Source organism: Tasmannia lanceolata, unplaced genomic scaffold, assembly GCF_043159265.1.
Source record: "Tasmannia lanceolata isolate RefF3 unplaced genomic scaffold, GAP_Taslan_0.1 ptg000020l, whole genome shotgun sequence".
Lineage (NCBI taxonomy): Eukaryota > Viridiplantae > Streptophyta > Magnoliopsida > Canellales > Winteraceae > Tasmannia > Tasmannia lanceolata.
Window position 1 is genome coordinate 8,314,106 of NW_027518697.1, and position 17,518 is coordinate 8,331,623.

At 41.0% G+C, this 17,518-nt stretch overlaps 2 protein-coding genes across 5 annotated transcripts in view; both read right to left on the reverse strand.

Annotated features, from left to right (window-relative positions):
* The window catches only part of LOC143855222 (small ribosomal subunit protein uS15-like), a 109,536-nt gene that overhangs the window by 69,178 nt on the left and 22,840 nt on the right, over positions 1–17,518 (reverse strand). The gene's annotated exons all lie outside the window — the stretch shown is intronic.
* The window catches only part of LOC143855220 (PR5-like receptor kinase), a 66,457-nt gene that overhangs the window by 26,032 nt on the left and 22,907 nt on the right, over positions 1–17,518 (reverse strand). For all 4 annotated transcript variants that reach the window (XM_077365449.1, XM_077365448.1, XM_077365451.1 and 1 more), the window contains one exon: positions 15,937–15,981. In XM_077365449.1, the coding sequence (XP_077221564.1) occupies positions 15,937–15,981 (45 nt within the window). The remainder of the gene's footprint in view (positions 1–15,936; positions 15,982–17,518) is intronic.

The following is a 17,518-nucleotide window of genomic DNA, read 5'->3' on the forward strand; positions in this document are numbered from 1 at the left end:
AGAGGCCCCACTGAGGCCCCACAACGCGGGCCCCACAATGTGGGCCCTCGGTTGATTCGATTTTAAACAAATGTTCAATGCGGGCCCACCAAACGAGTCCAAATTTAATCAAAATGCATCATGCGGCCCCACCAAATGGGTCCAACTTTCTCGATCCAAATTTAATCGAAGCACCCAATGCGGGCCCACCAGACGGGTCCCAATTCTCTCTGGTTTAGATTTTTCTGAATAATCCTTCTCAACATTTAGCGGGAAAATACGAAACACGACGGAAATGACCAAAAATATTTAGAAATGTAACAAACGGATGCGGGAAAGAAAGACATTGGAAAACCGACGGAAAACAAACCCTAATTTCTTTATCGATTAAGGTAGAGCAAAATGGGGTGTCTACAGATGCCCCTCTTTGGTAGAGATGACGTAGTCATCGAATACCAAAGTCAAAATGACAGAGCCATTTTGCGTAGCTTTAATCGACAAAAGACTCTACACAAACGGAACTTAGACGCAAACATTTACTACCTAATGCAAGGCCCTAAATGAAATCCTAGAATTAGAACATAATAAGAAATCCTGATGCGGTGCCGTTCACAAACGGGCAACGAGAGAATGAGATACCTCTTTCGAATGGATTCCGAACAGAAAGAACAAAGATCGTTCTCAAGCGGTTTTTTTTTTTTTTTTTTTTTTTTTTTTTTTTTTTTTTTTAAAGAAAATGAGACATCTTTCACAAGCGGGCTCAAGGAGGATAAGAGACCATTCACAAATGGATTCAGAAAATGAGGTACCGTTCACAAACGGGCTCAAGGAGAAGACGAGACCATTCACAAATGGACTCGAAAATGAGGTACCGTTTACAAACGGGCTTAAAGAGAACACATGACCATTCACAAATGGACTCGAGAAACGAGGCACCGTTCACAAACGGGCTCAAGGAGAACATGAGACCATTCACAAATGGACTCAGAAAATGAGGTACCATTCACAAACGGGCTCAAGGAGAATAAAAGACCATTCACAAATGGGCTCAGAAAATGAGGTACCGTTCACCAACGGGCTCAAGGAGAAGACGAGACCATTCACAAATGGATTCGAGAAACGAGGCACCGTTCACAAACGGGCTCAAGGAAAACATGAGACCATTCACAAATAGACTCAGAAAATGAGGTACCGTTCACAAACGGGCTCAAGGAGAATAAAAAGACCATTCACAAATGGGCTCAGAAAATGAGGTACCGTTCACCAACGGGCTCAAGAAGAAGACGAGACCATTCACAAATGGATTCGAGAAACGAGGCACCGTTCACAAACGGGCTCAAGGAAAACATGAGACCATTCACAAATAGACTCAGAAAATGAGGTACCGTTCACAAACGGGCTCAAGGAGAATAAAAAGACCATTCACAAATGGGCTCAGAAAATGAGGTACCGTTCACCAACGGGCTTAAGGAGAAGACGAGACCATTCACAAATGGATTCGAGAAACGAGGCACCGTTCACAAACGGGCCCAAGGAAAACATGAGACCATTCACAAATAGACTCAGAAAATGAGGTACCGTTCACAAACGGGCTTAAGGAGAAGACGAGACCATTCACAAATGGACTCGAGAAACGAGGCACCGTTCACAAACGGGCTCTAGGAGAACATGAGACCATTCACAAATGGACTCAGAAAATGAGGTACATTCACAAACGGGCTCAAGGAGAATAAAAGACCATTCACAAATGGGCTCAGAAAATGAGGTACCGTTCACCAACGGGCTCAAGGAGAAGACGAGACCATTCACAAATGGATTCGAGAAACGAGGCACCGTTCACAAACGGGCTCAAGGAAAACATGAGACCATTCACAAATAGACTCAGAAAATGAGGTACCGTTCACAAACGGGCTCAAGGAGAATAAAAAGACCATTCACAAATGGGCTCAGAAAATGAGGTACCGTTCACCAACGGGCTTAAGGAGAAGACGAGACCATTCACAAATGGACTCGAGAAACGAGGCACCGTTCACAAACAGGCTCAAAGAAACAAGATAGCTTTGATTGATGAATTCAACAACGAAGAATTTAGAGTTTTTTCATGAACTTGAATTTGACATAGGATTGGATTTGATGAATTTTTGATTTTTCAGAAATAAGGCACCGTCCACAAACGGGCTCAAGGAGGACATGAGACCGTAAATGGACTCAGAAAAATGAGACACCGTTCACAAACGGGTTCAAGGAGAAGACGAGACCATTTACAAATGGACTCGAGAAAAGAGGCACCGTTCACAAACAGGCTCAAAGAAACAAGATAGCTTTGATTGATGAATTCAATAACGAAGAATTTAGAGATTTTTCATGAACTTGAATTTGACATAGGATTGGATTTGATGAATTTTTGATTTTTTTGAACTTAATGAAATCGAGGATGTTATAGATCGTGCCTGACAAAGATATCGGAAACTAGGACTTTGACGAATGATGAAACGGCAAACCGAAGAACCATTACTAACAAGAATGGATTAGAAACACTTTTATGAAACTTCAACAAGATTTTTCTCAAAGAGACTGCTGGTCTTGTCTTTGGGGATTTGGATGACTGAAACCTTGAACAAGACACTTGAAATTGGTAATCTAGAACAACGGCTCTCTTGGATATAATCATGGAAAAGTGGGACTTGCCTCTTGATAGGTGTTTAGATAAACATTTCTTGACCAGGAAAGTATTTAACTAACTGGAAGGAAATTCTGAATTTTAACGGTTCATCTTTCTGAGAAATTGGCTCGACCATCATTGCATCTGAGGCTCTTCCAAGCTTAAGATGCCTTCCTGGGGTATGATCTTTTTACGGAAGCTGGGCTTTCTGATGTTTCTACTTCTGAATTCTTCTGGGTTGATCATCTTTGAAATATAGCTGTTTGACTAGATTCTCGAACTTTTTCAGGTACAATCGCAGGGAGCTGACGAGGCCGGGCCTCCTTCACCGAGACAGTTGCATCATTTGGACATATGGATGACGATTGACTCTTTTTAAATAGAAAACTTAGATAAAAGGCACTACTCAAAGGATTGAGGAGCTCTAAAGGAGTGAACATAGAATAACAACGATTGATTAACTACACTGACAGACACAGTAATGCTTCTGACTTAGTTAACGTTTTATTTGGTAAGTCTATCCTTTCAAGGAATATTTTTTTCAATTGGTAAACACTGGACTTTTTCCTTAAAACAGTAATGCCTCAATGATTTAATTACAACTCCTAGGATTGCTTAGCTCCAATGCCCCCAGTTTTGAGGATGTCACTTGAATTTGTTTGAACTTCAATTGATCTTCAGTCCTGATACCGGCTGTAACCTTCTTATAAATTTGCTTGAACTTCAGTTGATCTTCAGTCTTGATACTGGCTGTAGCCTTCTTATAATGATTCTCTTACCGTGACCAAGTCACCTCTTCAGGGTTTTTAACTTGGCGGACCGTGGTAGCCTTAACTTTTGCCTGAACCGTCTTTCTAGGTTTTCGATTTAGCAGGCTATCCCCTTAGCTTTTGCCTAAGCCGCCCTTTCGGGTTTTCAACTTAACAGGGGAATGATCTTAAATTTTGCCTAAACCGCCCTTTCAGGTTTTCAGTCTAGCAGATCTTCAAACTCCATTTTTTTTTATTCATCATCATTTTTTTTTTGTTTCGGGACCTAGATCATTAGTTCTGAACACCGGAAGGACTTTATAGGTAGGATAGGGCTTTTCAAAGAATGGCTTAAGGTTCAACAAAGATTTCGACCGAACCTGTGAATAGGTTGCCTACATATCCCAAGGTAGGAATCAGGTCGTGTATAGTTCAGGGCGAATGCCCCTAGTTTGAAGATAAATTGTTCGAAAGTTTATTGATTTTTCTTTTTTTTTTCTTCTTTCTGGAATAATTGACTTCTCTTCTTTAGGAACTGGTCCCCTTTTTTTTTTCTGAAAGGATTGAATTTCTTTTTTTTTTTGGATTGATTGAATTGCTTTTCTTTTTTGAATTGACCGAACTCAGTTTAACCGAGCTGCCTACGTACCCCAGTGTAGGGATCAGGTCTCGCGTAGTTCGGGGCGAATGCCCCTAGTTTGATGGGTTTTCAAGAAAATTTCATTTAGGCTCGAAGGGTTTGCAAACCAGTATTCTTTTGACGTTGGGTTCTGATTTTGGGATTTATTCAGCCAAAGGAGGCCTTCCGATGTTCAGATTGGGAATCGATCTAGGTTACTAGAGTCCCTCTGGTACTGATTATTATTATTTTTATTTTTTTTTCATTTTTTTTTTCGGAGTTTGACGGCATTTCCAGGTAAGAGATAATGGATCTTCTTCTTTCAAGATTCTAATACGTGCTTTCGACTTTCATAGAGCGAAACTTGTTCTTTGACATCGTCCATTTATGGATTTGTAACTCTTGATATCTGATGACCACTTTTCAATACTTGCTCTTGAACTTCTTATCTTGAATTTGTTAGCTTCATGTTATGAATTTGAGAACCAAGGTCATTGATTGGAAATATGAAAGTTGTTTCCACTCCATGCCCTTTGCATAGCATATGATATTCACTTCATTCTTTCTTGAACCTTCTATCTGGGTCTTTCTCTTGGCATTAATGGTAACGCTTACCGGACCATCTTTTTATCCTCAAAATGGGTTTACCAATTCTTCACACTCTTCAGAGGGTAATGTATTTTCAGTCGGCATTTACTGGATCAAGGTTTCAGTGCCAGTGTTTATCACTTTAATTTCATCTTTGAAAGGCTGAGATTGGCGCTCCTCCTCTTGTTCAAGTAATCGTTGTGACTCAAGTGGAGTTTCGTCAATTTTGTCCTCATTTGAGGAGGGAGTCTTATTTTAAGATCAGAAGCACACTTAAGAAATAGACACAAGTGAACTATTGGAACTGAAATTTTATTTAAAGAAAAAAATACTACATCTCACAACCTATCCTGAACATGTTCAGGATTCACAACTCTAAATAAAAAAGAGAGATGACTTGCCTGGACTAGGCATTGACCTTGAAATGTAAGACCGGACTCAACAATTGTACTGACCATGATGACTGATTCGCATAGGGGAATGCCCCTAGTTCAAGGATTATGATAGTGAACTCTGAAGGACTTAGCAAAATATTCTTTAAAAAGGCTGCCCTTAGAGGAGGAAGAGACCAAGGATACAAGCAAGATTGGATCATCTGGACTAGGCATGATCAGATCATGAGATTGCATAATTGAAAGATTGTGAGATTCCACTCCTGCCAGTTAGGGGATGGCATGAAGATACGATCAAATCGTATGACAGAAGAATGAAAGACGCACGATCAAGAGATTAGATGAGATAGCATAAGATTGCTTTCAACGGATGGATCATGAATGACTAATCCTATGAGATCTTTGGAAATGATGGGATTTATATCCTAACCCCAAAGGAAAAGTTTTTAGTCTTCGCACATTTTAACAGTGTTACCTGAAGGCATCAAACCTAATCCTAATCTAGCGGAGTGGAGAGAGGATCTCGACTCATGACTTTGTTTGTGTACCTAGGACCGATCGTAGCCATTGGAAGATGGACTACGGCCTAATCTAGACACAAATGGGTAAGATATCCTAAACTAGGCTCACACATGTGGTGCACATGTGTTCGTATACTGCATGCATGTGTGGGTTAATCTAGGGGTAAGGCCAAGAGTCCCCTTAGCGCGAATCCATGTTCGATATACTGTACCAGTGTCCGGCGTATCAGTACGTGAACAAGAGATCCGTTTACGCACCATAAAGGTACTAGGCTAAGGGTGGAATGCTTCTCTAGCACAGAGGCACCAGGTGATGAAATCCCAGTCAACCATGCTAGATAACACTCCGGGTTCCTAAAATAGGACGTGTGTGCATGTGAAATGCAAGGGTTTAGATGCAAGTGATGTAAGTGTGTGCAATAAGTTCGCGCAATCTATGATGCCTTCAGGTTTTGTTAAATTAAGTTCGAGTAAAATATGATGAGAAAATAAAACGAGACAAACTAATCTAACAAGTATAGAGTTTTTATGAGCCAGTTAAATTAAATTCAAATGAATTATCTTTTGAAATTTTAATGAAGTTAGGTGGTCCCCAGCAGAGTCGCCAGACTGTGGGACCCTGATCCCGCGAGAGGGGCGTGGGGCGCGAGCCGCCGCGCGCTCTCCCTTGGTCTCTCGTACCCACGTGATTGGCGTGTGCATTTTATTTGTTGATTTGAATTCGTCTTTCCTGTGGACTTGGGATCACTAAGGCAATCCGAATTCCACACGAAAGAGACTGACAGAGTCGCCACCTAGATGTGGGATCTAGGACCCATAATTAACCAGAAATCTAGACTCGCTACCTGGTTACGAGAATGGAAGGTATGGGGAGTTATCCACCACATGCACCATTCTTGTCCGATAATCGGTCTTCGATTCCAAAAGCTAACTCTTTTAAATTTATTTTAAATGGCTCATTCAACTCTATGTTAATGTGCGAACTAAGTGACATGCATCCTAGAATCTAATTTCAATGTGAATCCTAGATGTGTATCTTGATTTATTAATTTGTCTGGATTCATTCTAAGTGAAAGTTCTCCTAGAATTCTAATTTCATGGAAAACCCTAACTGATTTGATTAAGTATTTACAAGAAAATTAATATACAAAACACCACAATTTGTTGTGGTGCCGACTCGCGGGTGGTATGCCGTCAGACATCCAAGCTGCCTACGTACCCAAGCCTCACTGGGATCAGAGTCGACGTAGTTCGGTGCACCTAAGCTAAGCTACATATGCCTAACTCAACTAGGACACCGACTTAGACGGATTTGACTGTTTCAACAGTTTTAAGAGGAATTATTTAATTCAAGTTGAGGATTTTATTATCTTAGGATTTCATCTAAGATGCTATATGATTCTTATCTGAATGCAAGTTGTCCCTTAGACTAATGCAGGTTTGCCTACATCCTAGTTTACTAGGCTTGTCCTAGGGAAGGATTGGGTGACTAGTGTAACTAGACCTATGGTACGGTTGCTATTCATAGCAAGCGTCCGTGATGAGGCTGGACTCCTAACTCTAGGACTCCCTAAAACCTAGGACACGGCACGACACCAGTGTTCCTAAATTGGGCTCTAATGGTTCTTAGATTGGAAACCATAATCCAATGGTTCCGAAAGACACAAGATAAATCGATTTAAGTTCTCGAGGTTAATGAGTTTCAGATTTCGAAGATTTTCAGTTTCTAGACATTTAAGGATTACCAATGGTTCTAGGGTTCACCAATTTCGGCCTTGAATGGCATCCAAAGGAGGGAATCGTGCGCTCTTTCCTTGTGCAATTTAATACTTAGGTTATAGCATCTTATTGCCTGGCAGAATCTCAGGATTTCCGTGGACACTAACCTCGGAGCCAACAACATGCTATAACTTAAATATTCAAATTGTCAAAGATCAAGTTGCAATTGGGATACGATTATGGATGCACGGGCCATTTTTCCAGGAAAATCTAAAGATCCTAAAATTTCTGTTTCAATGGATTAAGGAGTGAACATGTGACAGAATTTTAAAGTTCTTTAGGAATTTTTATATAATTTTCAATTAATTTCGAATTTTCCATGGATTTTATCAATTTTAAGCATATGAGCGGTTTTACAAGTGAAATTGTTGCAAATAAATTTGAAATGATTTGAAATTTCTACAGCAGCAAGATGAAAATGTATGTAGCTTACAGGATGAGTTTTGCATATTTTTACATTAAATTCACATTTAATCTTGATTAAACCATTAAATGTCCAGATTGCACAATTAACACATAAACTAGTAGAAATATAACTCTAAATTCTATGCAATTTCTACAGAAATACTATATGAATCAAAATAGCATGCAGTGAGATTTTAATGAATTTTAGAAATTATTTACTACCAATTTCGGATTTTACAATTTCCAGACCAGATTATAAATTAACACTACATCCCATATTAAAACAGATCCACATCACACGAAAATTTTACAGTAACAAGTAATATGGAAGATAAGACTACTGTAAAAATTTTATGAATTTTAATGATGATCTGATGTTAGTAAAAATTCTCCTAAAATCTGATAAGTTTCAAAGAAAATATTAAATAATATACCAAATAAACTCCAAAAATCTTTACAAATTCATGGTAAAATGAATCAGTAACATATTATTTTCCCACAAAATTTCATTAATTTTAGAATCTGTTTGGTATATAATTTAATTTTTCTTCGTCAAAAGATGTTTTTTGAAGAGTTTTCCATTTTTAAAACACAATTTGCGGAAAAAATCAGAAAAATTCGGAAAAATACAGAAATATTTTGAGAACAATGCACCTACCTGTGGTGAAGATCTCTGCCCAATCCAAAAAAATATAAAAAATCCTGCCGCCGCCGATCCGCTCCGCCGTCTTTCGCTTTCTCTGGAGTGTTTAGAGGGAGTGATTGAGGGAGTGAAGAGATAATGGAAGAAGAATATTAGGGAGAGGGATGGAAGAATATATTGAGGAAAGGGATTGGAGGGAGTGATTAGAAGAGATAATGGAAGAGAAAGAGATAATGGAAGATAAATTTCTTTTTTTTTTCCTTTCTCTTATGGATGGGAAGGGAGATATATATAGGGAGAGAAAGAGAGAGAGAGAGATATGTTGGTGGAGAGCTCATCATGTTGTCCCTCTTAGTGGAGAATCCATCATTATTGTTCTTAGTGGAGGGCCCATCATGTTTCTTAGTGGAGAGTCCATCATTATTGCTCTTAGTGGAGGGCCCATCATGTTTCTTAGTGGAGAGTCCATCATTATTGCTCTTAGTGGAGGGCCCATCATGTTTCTTAGTGGAGAGTCCATCATTATTGCTCTTAGTGGAGGGCCCATCATGTTTCTTAGTGGAGAGTCCATCATGTTTCTTAGTGGAGAGTCCATCATTATTGCTCTTAGTGGAGGGCCCATCATGTTTCTTAGTGGAGAGTCCATCATTATTGCTCTTAGTGGAGGGCCCATCATGTTGTCTTAGTGGAGAGCTACCATCATTGCTCTTCATAAGAGGCCTCACAAGAGGCCCCACTGAGGCCCCACAACGCGGGCCCCACAATGTGGGCCCTCGGTTGATTCGATTTTAAACAAATGTTCAATGCGGGCCCACCAAACGAGTCCAAATTTAATCAAAATGCATCATGCGGCCCCACCAAATGGGTCCAACTTTCTCGATCCAAATTTAATCGAAGCACCCAATGCGGGCCCACCAGACGGGTCCCAATTCTCTCTGGTTTAGATTTTTCTGAATAATCCTTCTCAACATTTAGCGGGAAAATACGAAACACGACGGAAATGACCAAAAATATTTAGAAATGTAACAAACGGATGCGGGAAAGAAAGACATTGGAAAACCGACGGAAAACAAACCCTAATTTCTTTATCGATTAAGGTAGAGCAAAATGGGGTGTCTACAATAACACAAGTACGCCCCATGTTATACATAGTATGGTTCATTGCTCATCGGCTGTTGTAGACAAAAGTACGCCCAATGTCTACGGCTGCAGCACCGGCGCATAGCTTGGAAATAGATTCAACAGTACCATCAGGGTGTAATGACATCCCAGTCGGGCACGCATTGAATCTATCCCTTGGAGCCAATAATAATGAAAAATAATGAAAGAAATAAAGAATATGACGATGCATGCTAAGCAGTGTGTGAATCCCTCGTTTTATTTACGCACCTACTCAGTGCCCCTGGATTTCTAACGCTAAAGTTCCCATTTAACTTGGTTTTGACCCAAATTTCTTCAAAATTAATTAAAATGGCATTTTTACAGAGTTAGGCAATGTTTCAAGAGTTCCCCAGCAGAGTCGCCATCCTGTGGACCCCGATCCGAGAGAGGCAGGGGACGGGTCCATCAGACGAGTCTCTGGATCATCCACGTGAAGGAGAGCCCCACCAAGGAACTCTCGAAAGAGTGCCCCTCACAGCATGAGCGGCGATGTGAAGTGAGATACCTCTCGATTCGGGGACCAGCCCGGATTCGAGACACACTTTAAACAAAGAAAGAGTCGTCATTCGAGAAAACGTCTATCTAAGCATGCATGACCCGGGGATGGGCAAAGAAAATGAACATCCAAATCCTAACTCATCGCATCTAATCCTAACTCATCACATCTAAGAAAGCAATAAACAATCGCATGCATAGCTACAGCTAAGCAGATAATGATAGATATAATGAGATAAGAAAAGCAAATATCTAAGTTTTAGACAGATAGTCAAGCTAAGAGGAATGAAAAATCGCTATAGCTAAGCAATCAAAGCAATAAAGTAAATACACTAGCATGCGAGCCTATGCAAGAGATAAGACTAAGAAAATGGCAATCGATCGCACGCTAGAAGAACAAACGAACTAGAATGCATGAGAAATCTAAGATAAGCAGACAGCAAGCTAAAAGGTGTAACAAAAGAAAGATATCGAAAAATCAACGGCATGTGAGAACCAAAAATGCCAGGGGAAAGAAGATGGAACACACGATAGGCTCAAAGGGCGATTCAAAAGGAATCAAGCCCAGCGATCCTAATCTGCTGAAGATCGGACAAGTCTCGCGATCGTCATGACCTATCGTTGGGCTCAGCGAGGACAATCCCTGTAAAGGGGCCACGCTATGTCATCGCCCGTCCCAAAACCCGATAAAACGTCAGAAAACCGATGGAAACCGGAAAATCACGATGAAAACCGGAAATGGAATGAAAAGAGGGCTCCGAGTGACCTGGCAATCACCATCCTTGCCCATTTTTGCTTTTGTTTTGAAATGTTTGAAAATATTTATTAAAAGGTTTGACTGAACTTGGGTGGACCCAAGCTACCTACGTACCCTGCGGAGAGGGATCAAGCCAACGTAGTTCGGACGAAAAGGTGAGAAATATTTGTAAAATGGTGTAAAAAAAGGGTGTAAAAAGATGATGACTGGACTCAGGATGCCAGCTGCACGCCTGAGCTGCCTACGTACCCCTCAGCTAGGGATCAAGCCATCCGTAGTTCGGACCAGATTTTCCTAACTACACTCCTAATGACTCGAAATTTTTGAGATTTTTTGGTTTTTCAGATGTTTTTAATGTTTTTGAATTTTTGACACAAGAAGACAGAATCCTATCATCATAAGGGTAGGATAGACTCCTGATATCCCGCAAGGTTGGACAGCATCCTATGCTTTGCGGGGGGAATGAACAGAATAACAACTCTGCAAGGGTTGGACAGCATCCTATACCTTGCAGGAACGGATAAAAATCACATGATTTGATGAGGGGATGGACAGAATCCTAACCCCTATGATGATAGGACAGACTCCTGAACGACTGAAGGACTGACTCCTATGCTGAAGACTGGCTCACATACGAAAGGACTGACTCCTAAACTCTCTAGGACAGACTTTAAAGAGGAAGAAATCCCTTAACCTGCGAAAACTCTAAGGCAGGAAGGGAAGGGGTTGGCTCAAGAAACATTCCGTCATAGCCTGAACCTGGCAAAGGCGCTTCCAAAATCGATGGAATCTTAAAACACAAGAGTTCTAAGGAACGGTGGAGAGAATAAACCTGATAAAAAAAAAGGGGGGACTTCTAAACCCTATAGGAAAGGATAACCTTGAAAAGAAAGGGTCATCTAGCCCCGGATGAAACGACGATCCACAAAAGGGGAAGAACCTTTTGATATAACACATCCAACTTGGGCAGTCAAAGTTCGCATCGTATTTAAAGAAATCCACAGAAAGAAACTGCGATAAAGAAACCAAAGCATTCCATCATCGAGACAAAACTCATATTTTTCAAGAGAAACAATGAAGACTGATGAGTAACCTCCAAAGAAGATAATCAATAGATACATGGAAACACCAATTTTGAGAAAACTACAGGTACTTCGGAAATATTCAAAGGAAATGAGATCAAGCAATTCACACGATCAAACCCTCGTCATGGGGTCTCCTGTGAAATCAGATGATACTCGTGCCCACGACATGGAGCAGAGTAATCATCTGATTTCCTACATCAGTTAAACATATATAACTCCACCATCCATTCGTCACAGCAAATTCGACCGCCACCTTGCACTCGAGGGTCGAATTAAAATCCAAAACCCACGAATAAATTCTATAATCAGAAAGCTAGGCAAATAACCATATGAATTTCAGCAAGATAAGAAGGGTCAGAGATGTTACCCGGGTGAAGAGCAGATGGTGGAGATGGGATGCCAACGAAATGGGGGGAGATGGGGCCTCGGTGGATGAAACGGGGTTGATCGGAGAGCGCCCGGAAAGTGGAGCTCGGGCTCCCCTTCTGATTTTTTTCTATATAAAAACAAATGAGAAACCCCTCATCTGCTCACAGAAATGGGGCTCCTCCTCTCTCTCTCTCTCTGTTTCTTTCTTCTTTTCATTTTTTTGAATACCCCAAAATCTGAGAAGGTGCGGTGGTGGATTGGAAAAGGGGGTTGGTGGAAAATGAAGATGGAGGTTGGGGTATGAAGGTGGAGGTTGGAATCGAGTAGGGTTGGTGGCGTAGAGGCCGGTGGGAACGGAGTTGGATTTTTGAAAATGGGTTTGCGGAAATGGCAGAGGATGGCCGGTGAAGGAGGCTTGGCCGGAGGAGTGCCCGGAGGTGGAAGAAGGTGGAGGTAGGTGGTTGCGGTGAGGGAGGCTTGGCCGGAATCCGGCAAGCTTGCCGGAGAAGATGGAGGCAGAGGGGGTTCGGTGAGGTGGGTTTTGGTTTGGCAGAAATGGGTTTCGACGTTGAAAATGGTGGAAAGGATGTTAGAGAGGGGTTTGGTGGTGGTGGTGGTGGTGGAGTAGTCGAAGTGGTGCTAATGGATGGTGATGGTGGCCGTGGATGGTGGGAAGTTGCAGAAGTTGGGGTCAGAGAGGATGGCCGGCAGAATCCGCCGGAGAAGAAGGTGGGGTTTGGGAGATTTGGGGGAAAACGAAAGTGGGTTTTGAGAGGGATGTAATGGAGGCTGTGATAGAGATAGGATGGGATGGTAGCGGTGGTGGTGGAGAAAATGGGTGCGGTGGCTGGTGGTGGTGGATTTTGGGTTTTCGAAGTGGTGGTTCGGTGGAGGAGAGGGGGATGGGCGGCTGATGCGAAAATGAAGAGGAAGGTGGAGGTGGTCGGCCGGAGATGCTTGGGCTGGCCGGAGAAGGATGGGTGGCCGGCGGCTCCTTCTTCTCCCTCTCTCTGTTTTCTTTCTTGATTTTTTTTTCTTTTGCAAAAATGAGGCCTCCCTTCTCTAAACCCTAGTTCGATGATATATAAGGGAAAATGGGAAATTTTCTCCCCCCCCCCCCCCCCATCCTCCATGGACAACCACCATCTAATGCATTTTAACTACTCTTTTCCTCGATAGGGGGGGGGGGGGGTTTCTCGGGTTATGAACATCGATCAGAGGGCCTGGTAACAACAGTATTTTCCAGGTTTTTCGGGTTGGCTTCGCACTTCGAGACCTTGTTCAACCTCGGGGTTTCATTCGAATACGCAGGTTTAGGGCCTTGTCAAAATGGGGTGTCTACAGCTCCGAACCAATGTTGTTGCTGATTTTTCCATCGTCATGGGTGGTTGCATGTAATATGACCAAATCCATGATGGAGGGACGTTTGATAAAAACTCCAAATATCATAGAGGTGTACCAGAGATTTATTTATGCCTTGAATTCTATCCCATGTATAATCCTATGACCCCCTTCGATTACAATATGAACTTGAAAGGTTCCCGTTTGTGTCGTCTACCTAGATCGGTTTATAATACAATATTCTAAGCTACACTACCCATGACCCGCTTCTGACTTCTAGCGACTCTATTGAGGGTAGATGGAAAGAGATATGACATGTGTCATGTTCTATGAGTGAGTGTAGCAGGGAGCATCATGCATGCTATTATTTGCACTCGGCCAGACATTTCACATGTAGTCAGTGTGGTTAGTCTCAATACATGATGAATCCAAGGGAGGTCTTCTTTCTTTGGTTGACCACTATAAAGGGAACCTCCAAGATGCTTGAGAGGAGGAATATGCCTTGATAGATTTGGATATTATTGATCCTTCTTTTTAAAAGATAATTTTGGTTTTACATATGTTGATTGGCTGCTTGCCGATAGTAAGGGAAAAGAGAATATAGAGCCTTAATACCTTTGACATTTCTACAAGGAACGGAGAATATCATCCAAACAAAGAAAATGAAAGATGTGAGAGCATGACATGGTAAAAAAGAGGCGCACAATTTTCTTCGACCCAACAAGGTGATTCAAGCTCCTACTAAGAGCTTCCTCAACAAGGATGAAGAGGGATCAGTATAGGGGATCTCCTTAACGAATACCATTAGAGGCATTAAAAAAAGGTGTGAAAGCTACCATCTCTGAGTTCCTTAGGGTTGTCAAAATCGTCATTGGTCTCTTCAAGTTCCTTATAAGTGAAAACATGGGTATAGAAGAAGTTTCTGTCACACTTCTTAAGGTCATATTTGAAAGAGGGGTCTGAAGATTTTCTACGAGAGAGGAATGTTACGGTCCTAAGTGGGGGCCTACCTAGGTATGGGGCTAGGTGGGACTTAGCCTAGTATGGGACAGGTTTAAAGGGCTTAGCCAAATGCTTTCCATCAGCACTGGAGATTTTGGTACGAAAATGCACGCTGGGTGGATCCAAATTCCTGTGGTTACTCCTGAAAGAGGGATATTACTTAGAACGAGTGTTTATGCAGTGGTGTTTAATGTGAGTAAGCAGAGGCAGGACCTCTGCAACTTTTGACTTTCTCCGTTCTCCACCTATACATGGCACATGTATACTTGATTGGAACTGATCGAGATGAGGTTCCTTTCATGGACTGACCAGGGCCAAAATTCACAGCCAAACCACTCAATTCAATCAATGAACTTTTGCTTCTTGAACTAAACCATCGGGAATTCTTGTTTAAACCCTATGTTACATGGATTCTTCTGAATGGACGAAGAATCCGTGTCGGACACGTCTCGGATTCCAATACTTTAGGATTCACCAAGACACTTCTAGGTCTCTTCTAATTTTTTTTCTCTAAATACCGCTACCACAACCTTACAATTACTGCATGTTTTAAGTTATCTATCCTAATAGTATGTTTTTTTATGTTTTTATATGAAAATAAAATTTGTTTGGATGACGCAGGGTGTCCCCCCCTTCGGGAGTAGGACTATTCCCATACGGATGCACGCAATGACCCACAAACCGCGTGCATCAAGGTATGTCCGGGTGGGATTCGAACACTCGTCTCCGGGGAGCAAACCAGTGACTTTATGCCGAAGAGCGAACACCCGGTTGGGTTAAAAAGAAAATAAGATATTATATTTACTCAACCTACTAAAAAAAATTAATATATTATTGATTATAAATAAAATATCAGCATTAATTATAATATTTTGGCGAATCCACAAATCTTTCTTTTTGAGGTTTGCTGAATCCGACATGGGACTCCGACACTCGATACCCCTGTCGGATTCCAACATTTGTACCCGTATTGATGCAACATAGTTTAAACCATTTGATCATAATGTTAGAAACATCCATTTGGCACACATTTTTGCATTGGGCCCATTCAAATAGGGCCCATCTATTGACTGGTTCGCATATAGTGGAGAATTAGGTGGTTATGCGGAACACCGAATCAATCTTTGAAACAGATGTATTTGTCACCCCTTATTTTTATAGAAGATTCAGGTGTGAAGTATGTTTTCAGAGTAAAAATTTAAAGATCAAAATCACGACTTTCAATAAGTAAGAAAATAAAGCCACTGATCAAAAGTAATAATTATTTAATGGGAAGAAGTCCGTCCTTCACCCTTTCATTGGGGTGCCATAAGGTTTAGAGAATGATTAGCGGGCTGTGGTAGGAAAAACAGAAGCCAATGAAAAATTAGGATATGAGCAGTAGAATACCTATAATGGTAATGGTGTTCTTGCCCCTCCCTGCCCTATCAGCATCTGCACAATTATTATGCAAAGAAGATTAGTAGAAAACCAAATCATGAAAGAAATCTGCACCTGCTGTAAAGTTATGACATTAGCTTGTTTAACTAAGACAAAAGAAAAGATAACAAGAACTAATCAACAAAAGCAATTGCACCATGCCAACCCTCCTTCTATGTTATAATGAATACACACACACACACACACATATAAGTATATACTCTAAGAAAAACCCTTTATAAATGTAAAAAACACTCTCCTTTTGATTCACTACTACTGGTAACAAGTCTAGTGATCGTGTAGACATGAGAAGCATAATTTTCAGCAAAATAGAGAAGAGTGTGAAAATTGGTTTATAGCTCATAATATGGCATCTGAAATTCTGATTCCTCTCATCTATACTGCGACAACCGCCATGCTTATGAAACATTCAAGGAGAAGACCAATTGAAGAGAAAACATTCTTTCTTAAATTAAGAGAGAAATTAGTTACCAAACCCAATTAATCATTTCTTCTTATGATTAGCTCTAGTGTAAAGTCAAGACACACAATAAATAAATTAAAAAAAAAAAAGCTAAGCAAAATCTCAAGTGCTAAGTCAAATATTTTCCTAATCTTAACATGTTGAGAAGTTCTCATACTATCAGGCCACTCCCTATATGGCTATATGCATCTTTCTCCTAAAACAATATTTTATATATATATATAGAAAAGGATTGTACGCTCGAGCGTACCTAAGCTTAGGTACGCTCGAGTACCAAATCACATGGGTCCCACATTTTTGGTGGTGATTCAAACCATTCATTTGCAAGGCCCCGTCATAGATAGGATGTGTACAAAAAATCAGGTCCATTGAATTATCCTAACCCCTCCAAAAGTGGGGGGCAAAAATGGGCAGATTTGTGGTCAAACAGAGTCTGTCCATTTTGACCTCCACAAATGGATGGGGTAGGATGATCCTATGGGGCTAATTTTTGGTACATACCGCATCTATGTAAGGGCCTTTCAAATGAATGCTTTGGATCATCCTAAAAAAGTGGGCCCACATGAGTTTGGGGCACTCGAGCGTACCTAAGCTTGGTGCGCTCGAGTGTACAATCCTTTTCCTCATATATATATATATATATATATATATATATATATATATATATATATATACATATGATATTTTCTAAGACAACTGTGAGTCCAGCCATGCTATACGGCTCAGAATGTTGGGCCACCAAGAAACAACATGTGCATAAGATGAGTGTAGCGGAGATGCAAATGCTTAGATGGATGCGCGTCCACACAAGGTTAGATAGAATTAAAAATGAAGACATCCGTAAAAAGGTGGGGGTGGCACCAATTAAGGAGAAGATCATGAACACCGCTTAAGATGGTTTGGGCATATCCAACGTAGGCCTTTGGATGCTTCAGGGAAAAGAAGTGATCCGTGCCAAGTTGATGGAGTAAAAAGAGGAAGGGACGAAAACAACTTGGGTAGAAATAGTGAGGAAAGACTTGATGGCTAGGAACATAACAAAGAACATGACCTTGGATAGGAGAGAAT